The sequence below is a fragment of the Oncorhynchus gorbuscha genome, unplaced genomic scaffold (genome assembly GCF_021184085.1).
Source record: "Oncorhynchus gorbuscha isolate QuinsamMale2020 ecotype Even-year unplaced genomic scaffold, OgorEven_v1.0 Un_scaffold_592, whole genome shotgun sequence".
NCBI lineage: Eukaryota > Metazoa > Chordata > Actinopteri > Salmoniformes > Salmonidae > Oncorhynchus > Oncorhynchus gorbuscha.
Genome location: NW_025745428.1, coordinates 318,175 through 332,716, shown reverse-complemented (window position 1 = coordinate 332,716; position 14,542 = coordinate 318,175). Strand labels below are relative to the sequence as shown.

The window sequence follows — 14,542 nt, the reverse complement described above, 5'->3', positions numbered from 1 at the left end:
TATGATAGACATATGGACGAGTCAGGAAGAGACACGTGACTCTAGTGAACATGATAATATGGCAACGATACAGGACAGACATCCAGGTCACTGAACTGACCCATTACACATTAACCCTTTATAGGACACTACTTTCTAGTGACCATTACACATTAACCCTTTATAGGACACTACTTTCTAGTGACCATTACACATTAACCCTTTATAGGACACTACTTTCTAGTGACCATTACACATTAACCCTTTACAGGACATTACTTTCTAGTGACCATTACACATTAACCATTTACTTTCTAGTGACCATTACACATTAACCCTTTATAGGACACTACTTTCTAGTGACCATTACACATTAACCCTTTATAGGACACTACTTTCTAGTGACCATTACACATTAACCATTTACTTTCTAGTGACCATTACACATTAACCCTTTACAGGACATTACTTTCTAGTGACCATTACACATTAACCATTTACAGGACATTACTTTCTAGTGACCATTACACATTAACCCTTTACAGGACACTACTTTCTAGTGACCATTACACATTAACCCTTTACAGGACACTACTTTCTAGTGACCATTACACATTAACCCTTTACAGGACACTACTTTCTAGTGACCATTACACATTAACCCTTTACAGGACACTACTTTCTAGTGACCATCTCTGTGGCCTTGTGGGAATAGTTTCCAACCTGAGATTGGAAGCGTGGGGGTTCGATCCCCGGTCGTGTCAAACCAAACACTTTAAAATAGGACCCGATGCGTCTCTGCCTGCAGATGTTCCAGAGGGTGTAGTTTATCGTACATCACGCTACAGAAACAGGAAATAGGCTCCTCCCCTATGGGCCGTTCTGGCTCAGACTTACCTGGTCCTGTAAGAAGAGGTCATTGGCCATGTGTACGATGCGGTCGATCAGGATGATTCCTCCGATGTTGTCCACATCCATGTCAGCCACCAGCGTCAGCACCATCACAGCCTCCACCAGCAGCTGTCGGTACTCTGGCTGGGGGACGTGGTTCAGAACAGACTCCACGTGCACCGCAAACTTGATCTCACCTTCTGTCATCTGGCAGGCAGGGACACGACGTCAAGAGTCAGAACGCTTTCCCAGACACAGGTGGAATCTCCATCAAGGGATCTGTCTGTGCCAATCACAGTGTCTGAAAGGAAATCTTATTTCCTACTATTATAGGAAGCTACATTTGTTCTAAATGTGAAACACTGAGAGATGTTCCTTGATGTCGTGCTGCTGTTTGGGGGTCTAGGGGGGTTACTGCACATTATTAATGGAGTTGTAAAAAGGGCTATATAAATACCATTTGATCAATCTATTGATTTGACTACATACCTCTCTGGTAGTAGAGCACATATCCATCTATAGACAGACTGACACTACATACCTCTCTGGTAGTGGAGGAAGACAGCACATATCCATCTATAGACAGACTGACACTACATACCTCTCTGGTAGTGGAGGAAGACAGCACGTATCCATCTATAGACAGACTGACACTACATACCTCTCTGGTAGTGGAGCACGTATCCATCTATAGACAGACTGACACTACATACCTCTCTGGTAGTAGAGGAAGGCAGCACGTATCCATCTATAGACAGACTGACACTACATACCTCTCTGGTAGTAGAGGAAGGCAGCACGTATCCATCTATTGACAGACTGACACTACATACCTCTCTGGTAGTGGAGGAAGACAGCATGTATCCATCTATAGACAGACTGACACTACATACCTCTCTGGTAGTAGAGGAAGGCAGCACGTATCCATCTATTGACAGACTGACACTACATACCTCTCTGGTAGTGGAGCACGTATCCATCTATAGACAGACTGACACTACATACCTCTCTGGTAGTGGAGGAAGACAGCACGTATCCATCTATAGACAGACTGACACTACATACCTCTCTGGTAGTAGAGGAAGGCAGCACGTATCCATCTATTGACAGGCCGTGACACTTCTGCAGGATCTTCCACACCTTCTGGTAGAAGCCCATTGGGACCCTGTTGATGGCCCCATCCAGCCGTCTCCTCCTCAGCCACTGGCCCTGCCGCTCCTCCCACTGCAGGTGGCTGTCTGACCCCCCGGGGCCTACAGGGGACAGGATACCACTGGGGGTGGAGGGGCTGCTGCACCGCTACATGGGGAGATACGTGTTCATTTACATACACAGTACTCATGCTGCGGTACATACACACACACACACACCAGGTGAAAGCTATGAGCCCTTGTTGATGTACCTTGTTAAATCCACTTCAAATCAGTACAGATGAAGGGGAGGAGACAGGTCAAAGAAGGATTTTTAAGCCTTGAGATATGGGTTGTGTATTTGTGCCATTCAGAGGGTGAACGGGCAAGACAACAGATTTAAGTGCCTTTGAACGGGGTATGGGAGTAGGTGCCAGGCACACCGGTTTGTGTAAAGAACTGCAACGCTGCTGTGTGTTTCACGCTCAACAGTTTCCTGTGTGTATCAAGAATGGTCCACCACCCAAAGGGTAGGAGTCAACATGGGCCGGCATGCTACAGGCCAGTACATGTTACCATGACGACACCAGCATGCTACAAGCCAGTACATGTTACCATGACGACACCGGCATGCTACAGGCCAGTACATGTTACCATGATGACACCAGCATGCTACATGCCAGTACATGTTACCATGACGACACCGGCATGCTACAAGCCAGTACATGTTACCATGACGGCACCAGCATGCTACAGGCCAGTACATGTTACCATGACGACACCAGCATGCTACAGGCCAGTACATGTTACCATGATGACACCAGCATGCTACAGGCCAGTACATGTTACCATGACGACACCAGCATGCTACAGGCCAGTACATGTTACCATGATGACACCAGCATGCTACAGGCCAGTACATGTTACCATGACGACACCGGCATGCTACAAGCCAGCATGTTACCATGACACCAGCATGCTACAGGCCAGTACATGTTACCATGATGACACCAGCATGCTACAGGCCAGTACATGTTACCATGATGACACCAGCATGCTACAGGCCAGTACATGTTACCATGACGACACCAGCATGCTACAGGCCAGTACATGTTACCATGATGACACCAGCATGCTACAGGCCAGTACATGTTACCATGACGACACCAGCATGCTACAGGCCAGTACATGTTACCATGATGACACCAGCATGCTACATGCCAGTACATGTTACCATGACGACACCAGCATGCTACAGGCCAGTACATGTTACCATGATAACACCAGCATGCTACAGGCCAGTACATGTTACCATGACGACACCAGCATGCTACAGGCCAGTACATGTTACCATGATGACACCGGCATGCTACAGGCCAGTACATGTTACCATGACGACACCGGCATGCTACAGGCCAGTACATGTTACCATGACGACACCGGCATGCTACAGGCCAGTACATGTTACCATGACGGCACCAGCATGCTACAGGCCAGTACATGTTACCATGACGACACCGGCATGCTATACAGGCCAGTACATGTTACCATGACGGCACCGGCATGCTACAGGCCAGTACATGTTACCATGACGGCACCGGCATGCTACAGGCCAGTACATGTTACCATGACGGCACCGGCATGCTACAGGCCAGTACATGTTACCATGACGACACCGGCATGCTACAGGCCAGTACATGTTACCATGACGGCACCGGCATGCTACAGGCCAGTACATGTTACCATGACGACACCAGCATGCTACAGGCCAGTACATGTTACCATGACGACACCAGCATGCTACAGGCCAGTACATGTTACCATGACGACACCGGCATGCTACAGGCCAGTACATGTTACCATGACGACACCGGCATGCTACAGGCCAGTACATGTTACCATGACGGCACCGGCATGCTACAGGCCAGTACATGTTACCATGACGGCACCGGCATGCTACAGGCCAGTACATGTTACCATGACGACACCGGCATGCTACAGGCCAGTACATGTTACCATGACGACACCGGCATGCTACAGGCCAGTACATGTTACCATGACGACACCGGCATGCTACAGGCCAGTACATGTTACCATGACGGCACCGGCATGCTACAGGCCAGTACATGTTACCATGACGACACCGGCATGCTACAGGCCAGTACATGTTACCATGACGACACCGGCATGCTACAGGCCAGTACATGTTACCATGACGACACCGGCATGCTACAGGCCAGTACATGTTACCATGACGACACCGGCATGCTACAGGCCAGTACATGTTACCATGACGGCACCGGCATGCTACAGGCCAGTACATGTTACCATGACGGCACCGGCATGCTACAGGCCAGTACATGTTACCATGACGGCACCGGCATGCTACAGGCCAGTACATGTTACCATGACGACACCGGCATGCTACAGGCCAGTACATGTTACCATGACGGCACCGGCATGCTACAGGCCAGTACATGTTACCATGACGGCACCGGCATGCTACAGGCCAGTACATGTTACCATGACGGCACCGGCATGCTACAGGCCAGTACATGTTACCATGACGACACCGGCATGCTACAGGCCAGTACATGTTACCATGACGGCACCGGCATGCTACAGGCCAGTACATGTTACCATGACGACACCAGCATGCTACAGGCCAGTACATGTTACCATGACGACACCAGCATGCTACAGGCCAGTACATGTTACCATGACGACACCAGCATGCTACAGGCCAGTACATGTTACCATGACGACACCAGCATGCTACAGGCCAGTACATGTTACCATGACGACACCAGCATGCTACAGGCCAGTACATGTTACCATGACGACACCAGCATGCTACAGGCCAGTACATGTTACCATGACGACACCAGCATGCTACAGGCCAGTACATGTTACCATGACGACACCAGCATGCTACAGGCCAGTACATGTTACCATGACGACACCAGCATGCTACAGGCCAGTACATGTTAGTACAGTAAGCATAAGGCAATGTAACGAAGAAAGACAACCGTTCAGAGTGAACCTCGTCTGCGTGGTTTAGTGAACACGGGACAATGAGGGAGACATGGTTCATGGTTTTACCGTGGAACGGGGAGAGGTGACGTTGCTGCTGATGGAATAGCCACTGTTACTCATCTGGAAAGGATCAACACGGAGAAGACGTCATGTTGTCGTCGAGGGAGAGACACAGAAGGAGGGGATGACGGCGTGAAGGAAAGTCAAACTCACACCTTGTAAATACAGTTTAGATTATGATCAAACATCAGACACAGTTAAAGATGTGGGCTAGAAAACAGGAAAACATGATCAGCAGCTCAGCATGAGGTAAGGCACTACTGACTGTATTCTAGTACAGCTGGTATGAATGGGCTTTCAGCTGGTGGCTTCATGCCATGTTATGACGGTTGGTTTCATTATGGTCTGGCTGTGGAGATTACAGCTGATGAGGCAATATGACTATTAACTACCAAACTCAACCCACGCTGATCGGACGAGACGAGTCATCCAACTGCAATCAGAACCATACAACATTACAGCATTATTACTACTATAGACAAAGAGCATTCTGTCGTCATGTCGTCTAACTAGAATCAAACATACAGAAAGAGTATTAGGCCTATAGTAACCTGTAGATTATATTATAGAGGATTATGTCTATACTAACCTGTAGATTATATTATAGAGGATTAGGTCTATACTAACCTGTAGATTATATTATAGAGGATTAGGTCTATACTAACCTGTAGATTATATTATAGAGGATTAGGTCTATACTAACCTGTAGATTATATTATAGAGGATTAGGTCTATACTAACCTGTAGATTATATTATAGAGGATTAGGTCTATACTAACCTGTAGATTATATTATAGAGGATTAGGTCTATACTAACCTGTAGATTATATTATTATAGAGCATTAGGTCTATACTAACCTGTAGATTATATTATAGAACATTAGGCCTATACTAACCTGTAGATTATATTATAGAGGATTATGTCCATACTAACCTGTAGATTATATTATAGAGGATTAGGTCTATACTAACCTGTAGATTATATTATAGAGGATTAGGTCTATACTAACCTGTAGATTATATTATAGAGGATTAGGTCTATACTAACCTGTAGATTATATTATAGAGGATTAGGTCTATACTAACCTGTAGATTATATTATAGAGGATTAGGTCTATACTAACCTGTAGATTATATTATAGAGGATTATGTCTATACTAACCTGTAGATTATATTATAGAGGATTAGGTCTATACTAACCTGTAGATTATATTATAGAGCATTAGGTCCATACTAACCTGTAGATTATATTATAGAGGATTAGGTCTATACTAACCTTTAGATTATATTATAGAGGATTAGGCCTATACTAACCTTTAGATTATATTATAGAGGATTAGGTCTATACTAACCTGTAGATTAAATTATAGAGGATTAGGCCTATACTAACCTGTAGATTAAATGATAGAGCATTAGGTCTATACTAACCTGTAGATTAAATTATAGAGGATTAGGTCTGTACTAACCTGTAGATTAAATGATAGAGCATTAGGTCTATACTAACCTGTAGATTAAATTATAGAGGATTAGGTCTGTACTAACCTGTAGATTAAATGATAGAGCATTAGGTCTATACTAACCTGTAGATTAAATTATAGAGGATTAGGTCTGTACTAACCTGTAGATTAAATGATAGAGCATTAGGTCTATACTAACCTGTAGATTAAATTATAGAGGATTAGGTCTGTACTAACCTGTAGATTAAATGATAGAGCATTAGGTCTATACTAACCTGTAGATTAAATTATAGAGGGTTAGGTCTGTACTAACCTGTAGATTAAATGATAGAGCATTCAGTCTATACTAACCTATAGATTAAATTATAGAGGATTTGGTCTATACTAACCTGTAGATTAAATGATAGAGGATTAGGTCTGTACTAACCTGTAGATTACTTGATATAGCATTAGGTCTATACTAACCTGTAGATTATATTATAGAGCATTAGGTCTATACTAACCTGTAGATTATATTATAGAGCATTAGGTCTATACTAACCGGTAGATTATATTATAGAGGATTAGGTCTATACTAACCTGTAGATTATATTATAGAGGATTAGGTCTATACTAACCTGTAGATTATATTATAGAGCATTAGGTCTATACTAACCTGTAGATTATATTATAGAGCATTAGGTCTATACTAACCTGTAGATTATATTATAGAGCATTAGGTCTATACTAACCGGTAGATTATATTATAGAGGATTAGGTCTATACTAACCTGTAGATTATATTATAGAGGATTAGGTCTATACTAACCTGTAGATTATATTATAGAGCATTAGGTCTATACTAACCTGTAGATTATATTATAGAGCATTAGGTCTATACTAACCTGTAGATTATATTATAGAGCATTAGGTCCATACTAACCTGTAGATTATATTATAGAGCATTAGGTCTATACTAACCTGTAGATTATATTATAGAGCATTAGGTCTATACTAACCTGTAGATTATATTATAGAGGATTAGGTCTATACTAACCTGTAGATTATATTATAGAGGATTAGGTCCATACTAACCTGTAGATTATATTATAGAGCATTAGGTCTATACTAACCTGTAGATTATATTATAGAGGATTAGGTCCATACTAACCTGTAGATTATATTATAGAGCATTAGGTCCATACTAACCTGTAGATTATATTATAGAGCATTAGGTCTATACTAACCTGTAGATTATATTATAGAGCATTAGGTCTATACTAACCTGTAGATTATATTATAGAGCATTAGGTCTATACTAACCTGTAGATTATATTATAGAGCATTAGGTCTATACTAACCTGTAGATTATATTATAGAGCATTAGGTCCATACTAACCTGTAGATTATATTATAGGTCAAAGGAAATCAGGGGTCTCCAACATGAGAGCTACTTTTAAATTATGAAACATTTCACAAGATACACGTACATTTTTTCCTAGCTTTCAAATATATGTTTGTATGTTCCCAAATTCTGTTTTCTTGGGGGAATGTCATTCTGTCTACTCAGAAGACAGTTATTATAATCCCTAACTAGCTACAAAAGCCCACACCACACAGACACAAAAGCCCACACCACGCAGACACAAAAGCCCACACCACGCAGACACAAAAGCCCACACCACACAGACACAAAAGCCCACACCACGCAGACACAAAAGCCCACACCACGCAGACACAAAAGCCCACACCACGCAGACACAAAAGCCCACACCACGCAGACACAAAAGCCCAAAACTGATTTCAGCCAGTTGTGGCTCATCAGGAGTGGATGAATGTCAACGTGGATTTGATTGGATAGTAGCCGGGAGCTTGACTTGTCTAATACTAGTGAGATTTGTTTATGACAGTTTGCGGTAGAACACGTGAAAAATAAATGCTTTTTCAGAATAGTTTGGCGAGCTACTCATAGGTAGACTGGGAGTTACTGGTAGCTGGTGATGGACCTGTTGGAGACCCCTGATGTAGATACTCTTCATGACATGCAATAGTCAGCTGACGTGACCATACCTGTTTGATCTCACGCTTCAGCTTGCGGATGCCGGTGCGCTCCGTCTTAGTGGCCCCAGTGTGACCCAGCTCATGGATGGAGACAGCCGGGCTGGTGGCCGAGGACTGCATAGGACGCACTGACACAGGAGAAAGGGAGACAGACACAACAATTCATTTGATTCAATAGAATAGTACTACACCTGCAAAGATACCAGTACAGCTAGGGGTCTAGGAGCTAGGGGTCTATGTAGGGGTCGGGGTTAGGAGTCTATGTAGGGGTCTATGTAGGGTTCGGGGGTCAGGGCTAGAGGTCTATGTAGTGGTCCTGGCTAGGGGTCTATGTAGGTGTCTATGTAGTTGTCGGGGCTAGGGGTCTATGTAGGGGTCTATGTAGGGGTCTATGTAGGGGTCTATGTAGTGGTCCTGGCTAGGGTCTATGTAGTTGTCGGGGCTAGGGGTCTATGTAGGGGTCTATGTAGGGGTCTATGTAGGGGTCTATGTAGTGGTCCTGGCTAGGGGTCTATGTAGGTGTCGGAGCTAGGGGTCTATGTAGTTGTCGGGGCTAGGGGTCTATGTAGGGGTCTATGTAGGGGTCTATGTAGGGGTCTATGTAGTGGTACTGGCTAGGGGTCTATGTAGGTGTCGGAGCTAGGGGTCTATGTAGGTGTCTATGTAGTTGTCGGGGCTAGGGGTCTATGTAGGGGTCTATGTAGGGGTCTATGTAGTGGTCCTGGCTAGGGGTCTATGTAGGTGTCGGAGCTAGGGGTCTATGTAGGTGTCTATGTAGTTGTCGGGGCTAGGGGTCTATGTAGGGGTCTATGTAGGGGTCTATGTAGTGGTCCTGGCTAGGGGTCTATGTAGGGGTCTATGTAGGGGTCTATGTAGTGGTCCTGGCTAGGGGTCTATGTAGGGGTCTATGTAGGGGTCTATGTAGTGGTCCTGGCTAGGGGTCTATGTAGGGGTCTATGTAGGGGTCTATGTAGTGGTCCTGGCTAGGGGTCTATGTAGGGGTCTATGTAGGGGTCTATGTAGGTGTCTATGTAGTTGTCGGGGCTAGGGGTCTATGTAGGGGTCTATGTAGGGGTCTATGTAGGGGTCTATGTAGTGGTCCTGGCTAGGGGTCTATGTAGGTGTCGGAGCTAGGGGTCTATGTAGGGGTCGGGGTTAGGAGTCTATGTAGGGGTCTATGTAGGGGTCTATGTAGGGGTCTATGTAGTGGTCCTGGCTAGGGGTCTATGTAGGGGTCTATGTAGGGGTCTATGTAGTGGTCCTGGCTAGGGGTCTATGTAGTTGTCGGGGCTAGGGGTCTATGTAGGGGTCTATGTAGGGGTCTATGTAGGGGTCTATGTAGTGGTCCTGGCTAGGGGTCTATGTAGGGGTCGGAGCTAGGGGTCGATGTGGGATTGGGAAAGACTCACTGCTCCTCTCCACCCCAAACTCCTTCCCACTGAGGATGTGGTGCAGCAGGTTCTTCATGTCTGATGGACTCAAGTTCATCAGGCTCTCAGAGGCCTCCTCCCCTGCAGAGGACGGAAAGAGAGACACCTGTAACGCTGAGTAGAGAGACTCTGTAAAAACTCCCCAGGCACTTCCACTCCAAAGGCCATTCAGCTCAACATCCAGATACAGTAGTGTCACTACTAACCAGGTCTACCTGAAAGAACTACCAGAGCCCTATTCAGATGGTGAGTCTACTGAGGTCTTTAGAACACAGCTGATTATTCTACCATTCTAAGAATGGTACTGAACCATTCCTGAGCAGTGTAGACTGAACCCTACCTGAGCAGTGTAGACTGAACCCTACCTGAGAAGTATAGACTGAACCCTACCCGAGCAGTGTAGACTGAACCCTACCTGAGCAGTGTAGACTGAACCCTACCTGAGCAGTGTAGACTGAACCCTACCCGAGCAGTGTAGACTGAACCCTACCCGAGCAGTGTAGACTGAACCCTACCTGAGCAGTGTAGACTGAACCCTACCTGAGCAGTGTAGACTGAACCCTACCCGAGCAGTGTAGACTGAACCCTACCCGAGCAGTGTAGACTGAACCCTACCTGAGCAGTGTAGACTGAACCCTACCCGAGCAGTGTAGACTGAACCCTACCCGAGCAGTATAGACTGAACCCTACCTGAGCAGTGTAGACTGAACCCTACCCGAGCAGTGTAGACTGAACCCTACCTGAGCAGTACAGACTGAACCCTACCCGAGCAGTGTAGACTGAACCCTACCTGAGCAGTACAGACTGAACCCTACCCGAGCAGTATAGACTGAACCCTACCTGAGCAGTGTAGACTGAACCCTACCCGAGCAGTATAGACTGAACCCTACCTGAGCAGTACAGACTGAACCCTACCCGAGCAGTATAGACTGAACCCTACCTGAGCAGTGTAGACTGAACCCTACCAGAGCAGTGTAGACTGAACCCTACCTGAGCAGTATAGACTGAACCCTACCCGAGCAGTGTAGACTGAACCCTACCTGAGCAGTGTAGACTGAACCCTACCCGAGCAGTGTAGACTGAACCCTACCTGAGCAGTATAGACTAAACCCTACTGGAGCAGTGTAGACTGAACCCTACCTGAGCAGTGTAGACTGAACCCTACCTGAGCAGTGTAGACTGAACCCTACCCGAGCAGTGTAGACTGAACCCTACTGGAGCAGTGTAGACTGAACCCTACCTGAGCAGTATAGACTAAACCCTACTGGAGCAGTGTAGACTGAACCCTACTGGAGCAGTGTAGACTGAACCCTACCTGAGCAGTGTAGACTGAACCCTACCCGAGCAGTATAGACTGAACCCTACCCGAGCAGTGTAGACTAAACCCTACTGGAGCAGTGTAGACTGAACCCTACCTGAGCAGTGTAGACTGAACCCTACCTGAGCAGTGTAGACTGAACCCTACCCGAGCATTGTAGACTGAACCCTACCCGAGCAGTGTAGACTGAACCCTACCTGAGCAGTGTAGACTGAACCCTACCCGAGCAGTATAGACTGAACCCTACCTGAGCAGTGTAGACTGAACCCTACCTGAGCAGTGTAGACTGAACCCTACCCGAGCAGTATAGACTGAACCCTACCTGAGCAGTACAGACTGAACCCTACCCAAGCAGTGTAGACTGAACCCTACCTGAGCAGTGTAGACTGCGGGCCAGCTCTGTAGCCATCACCTGCATGATGAGTCCGATTCGGAGACGCAGCATGTCCCCAAACAGAGCAGGCTGGGAGCGGACGTACATGGCCAGGTACACCATGATCTCCTGCATTATCACAATACAGCAGTCGTTACTTTCCCTTCATCGCAGAGACTTGTTACAAAACTGACCAAAGTTTGCTTTAACATGTCGAGCTAGACTCGCGTCGGGCAGAGAGTTTGGACGGAAATGGCATCTGTAAGCATCTTATATAATCCCAGTTATAATGTGATGTACCTGAGTGAGCACAGCGATGCTGATGTCCTGCCCACTGGCCTCATAGATCAGAGAGTTGAGTTCTTCTGGAGGAAGAGGCGCCGAGATGACTTTCTCCCTGGGCTCCGGTGGTAACCCCACTGTCAGCTGCTTGTGGTGGGAGATGAGATCTGTACAGGCCTCAGCCAGCACCTCCACTCTCTTCCTCAGGATACCAGAGATGTATCTGATCAGACCCCACTCCTTGTTGGCCCCAGCCTGGGCATACAGCTCCTCCAGTAGACACCTCACACTGACCCCGCCCTGACCCCCCACGTCCACCAGCCAATCAGCACCTTTCAGGTTAGAGGGAATTACATTTCATTCAGTTCAATTCAATCAGAGGAGTCAATTCAGTGTAATTTAAACCTAAACATGTAGAGAATTCAATTAAATTTGATTCAATTCAAAGATTCAATTCAACCCAACACCAACTAATCCAGGGGTGGGAAAAATATGTCCCATTTGATCCGACCGCAGGAGGTTGGAGTAAAACCAAAAAATGTGGAAAAATATTATTTTGTGTAAAAAAATGTAAAAAACTCCAGGCCACATTGAACACCTACAACTAAATAGAGAGTGTGTAGAAATGATAATGGACGTTTACAGTTTGCCCCTGATCTAAACCTGTACCTTTCATCACACAGAGGATATATAGTATGTCTGCCTGGTCCTGCAGTGTGGGACACTCCTTCAACTGTCTCACCAGAGACCCAAAGTCTGTGTTACCCTGGGAGTCTCGCGGCAGGTGGAGGTCTGCAATACTGGGGGCCTGAGAGCAAAGATACACAGACACACACAAATACACACATGTGCGCACACACACACACACACACACACACACACACACACACACACACACACACACACACACACACACACACACACACACACACACACACACACACACATTAGAGGATCCAAACACACAGAGCACCAGAGAGACAGTACTGGAGTCTGTTGTTGGGGTAGATGAACTGACCTTGGGCTGTTGTTGATGTGGTGGTGGTGTGGATGGAGTGGTGTGATGTGGTGGGTTGTTGGCGTAGATGAACTGACCTTGGGCTGTTGTTGATGTGGTGTGTGGTGGGTTGTTGTCGTAGACGAACTGACCTTGGGCTGTTGTTGATGTGGTGTGTGGTGGGTTGTTGGGGTAGATGAACTGACCTTGGGCTGTTGTTGATGTGGCGTGTGGTGGGTTGTTGGCGTAGACAAACTGACCTTGGGCTGTTGTTGATGTGGTGTGTGGTGGGTTGTTGGCGTAGATGAACTGACCTTGGGCTGTTGTTGGCGTAGATGAACTGACCTTGGGCTGTTGTTGATGTGGTGTGTGGTGGGTTGTTGGGGTAGATGAACTGACCTTGGGCTGTTGTTGATGTGGTGTGTGGTGGGTTGTTGGGGTAGATGAACTGACCTTGGGCTGTTGTTGATGTGGTGTGTGGTGGGTTGTTGGGGTAGATGAACTGACCTTGGGCTGTTGTTGATGTGGTGTGTGGTGGGTTGTTGGCGTAGATGAACTGACCTTGGGCTGTTGTTGATGTGGTGTGTGGCGTGTGGTGGGTTGTTGGGGTAGATGAACTGACCTTGGGCTGTTGTTGTTGTGGCGTGTGGTGGGTTGTTGGCGTAGATGAACTGACCTTGGGCTGTTGTTGTTGTGGCGTGTGGTGGGTTGTTGGCGTAGACAAACTGACCTTGGGCTGTTGTTGATGTGGTGTGTGGTGGGTTGTTGGCGTAGATGAACTGACCTTGGGCTGTTGTTGTTGTGGCGTGTGGTGGGTTGTTGGCGTAGACGAACTGACCTTGGGCTGTTGTTGATGTGGTGTGTGGTGGGTTGTTGGGGTAGACGAACTGACCTTGGGCTGTTGTTGATGTGGTGTGTGGTGGGTTGTTGTCGTAGATGAACTGACCTTGGGCTGTTGTTGTGGCGTGTGGTGGGTTGTTGGCGTAGATGAACTGACCTTGGGCTGTTGTTGATGTGGTGTGTGGTGGGTTGTTGGCGTAGATGAACTGACCTTGGGCTGTTGTTGATGTGGTGTGTGGTGGGTTCTTGGCGTAGATGAACTGACCGTGGGCTGTTGTTGTTGTGGCGTGTGGTGGGTTGTTGGCGTAGATGAACTGACCGTGGGCTGTTGTTGTGGCGTGTGGTGGGTTGTTGTCGTAGATGAACTGACCTTGGGCTGTTGTTGATGTGGTGTGTGGTGGGTTGTTGGGGTAGATGAACTGACCTTGGGCTGTTGTTGATGTGGTGTGTGGTGGGTTGTTGGGGTAGACGAACTGACCTTGGGCTGTTGTTGATGTGGTGTGTGGTGGGTTGTTGGGGTAGATGAACTGACCTTGGGCTGTTGTTGTGGCGTGTGGTGGGTTGTTGGCGTAGATGAACTGACCTTGGGCTGTTGTTGTGGCGTGTGGTGGGTTGTTGGCGTAGATGAACTGACCTTGGGCTGTTGTTGATGTGGTGTGTGGTGGGTTGTTGGCGTAGATGAACTGACCTTGGGCTGTTGTTGATGTGGT

At 46.7% G+C, this 14,542-nt stretch overlaps 1 protein-coding gene across 1 annotated transcript in view; it reads right to left on the bottom strand.

Moving 5' to 3' along the window:
- The window catches only part of LOC124018976 (phosphorylase b kinase regulatory subunit alpha, liver isoform-like), a 42,318-nt gene that overhangs the window by 1,540 nt on the left and 26,236 nt on the right, over positions 1–14,542 (bottom strand). Inside the window, exons 22-29 of the mRNA XM_046334306.1 lie at positions 12,665–12,803; positions 12,014–12,327; positions 11,713–11,842; positions 10,002–10,103; positions 8,602–8,720; positions 5,103–5,156; positions 1,936–2,169; positions 877–1,077 (exon numbers count right to left, since the gene is read on the bottom strand). Coding sequence (XP_046190262.1) covers positions 877–1,077; positions 1,936–2,169; positions 5,103–5,156; positions 8,602–8,720; positions 10,002–10,103; positions 11,713–11,842; positions 12,014–12,327; positions 12,665–12,803 — 1,293 coding nt within the window. The remainder of the gene's footprint in view (positions 1–876; positions 1,078–1,935; positions 2,170–5,102; positions 5,157–8,601; positions 8,721–10,001; positions 10,104–11,712; positions 11,843–12,013; positions 12,328–12,664; positions 12,804–14,542) is intronic.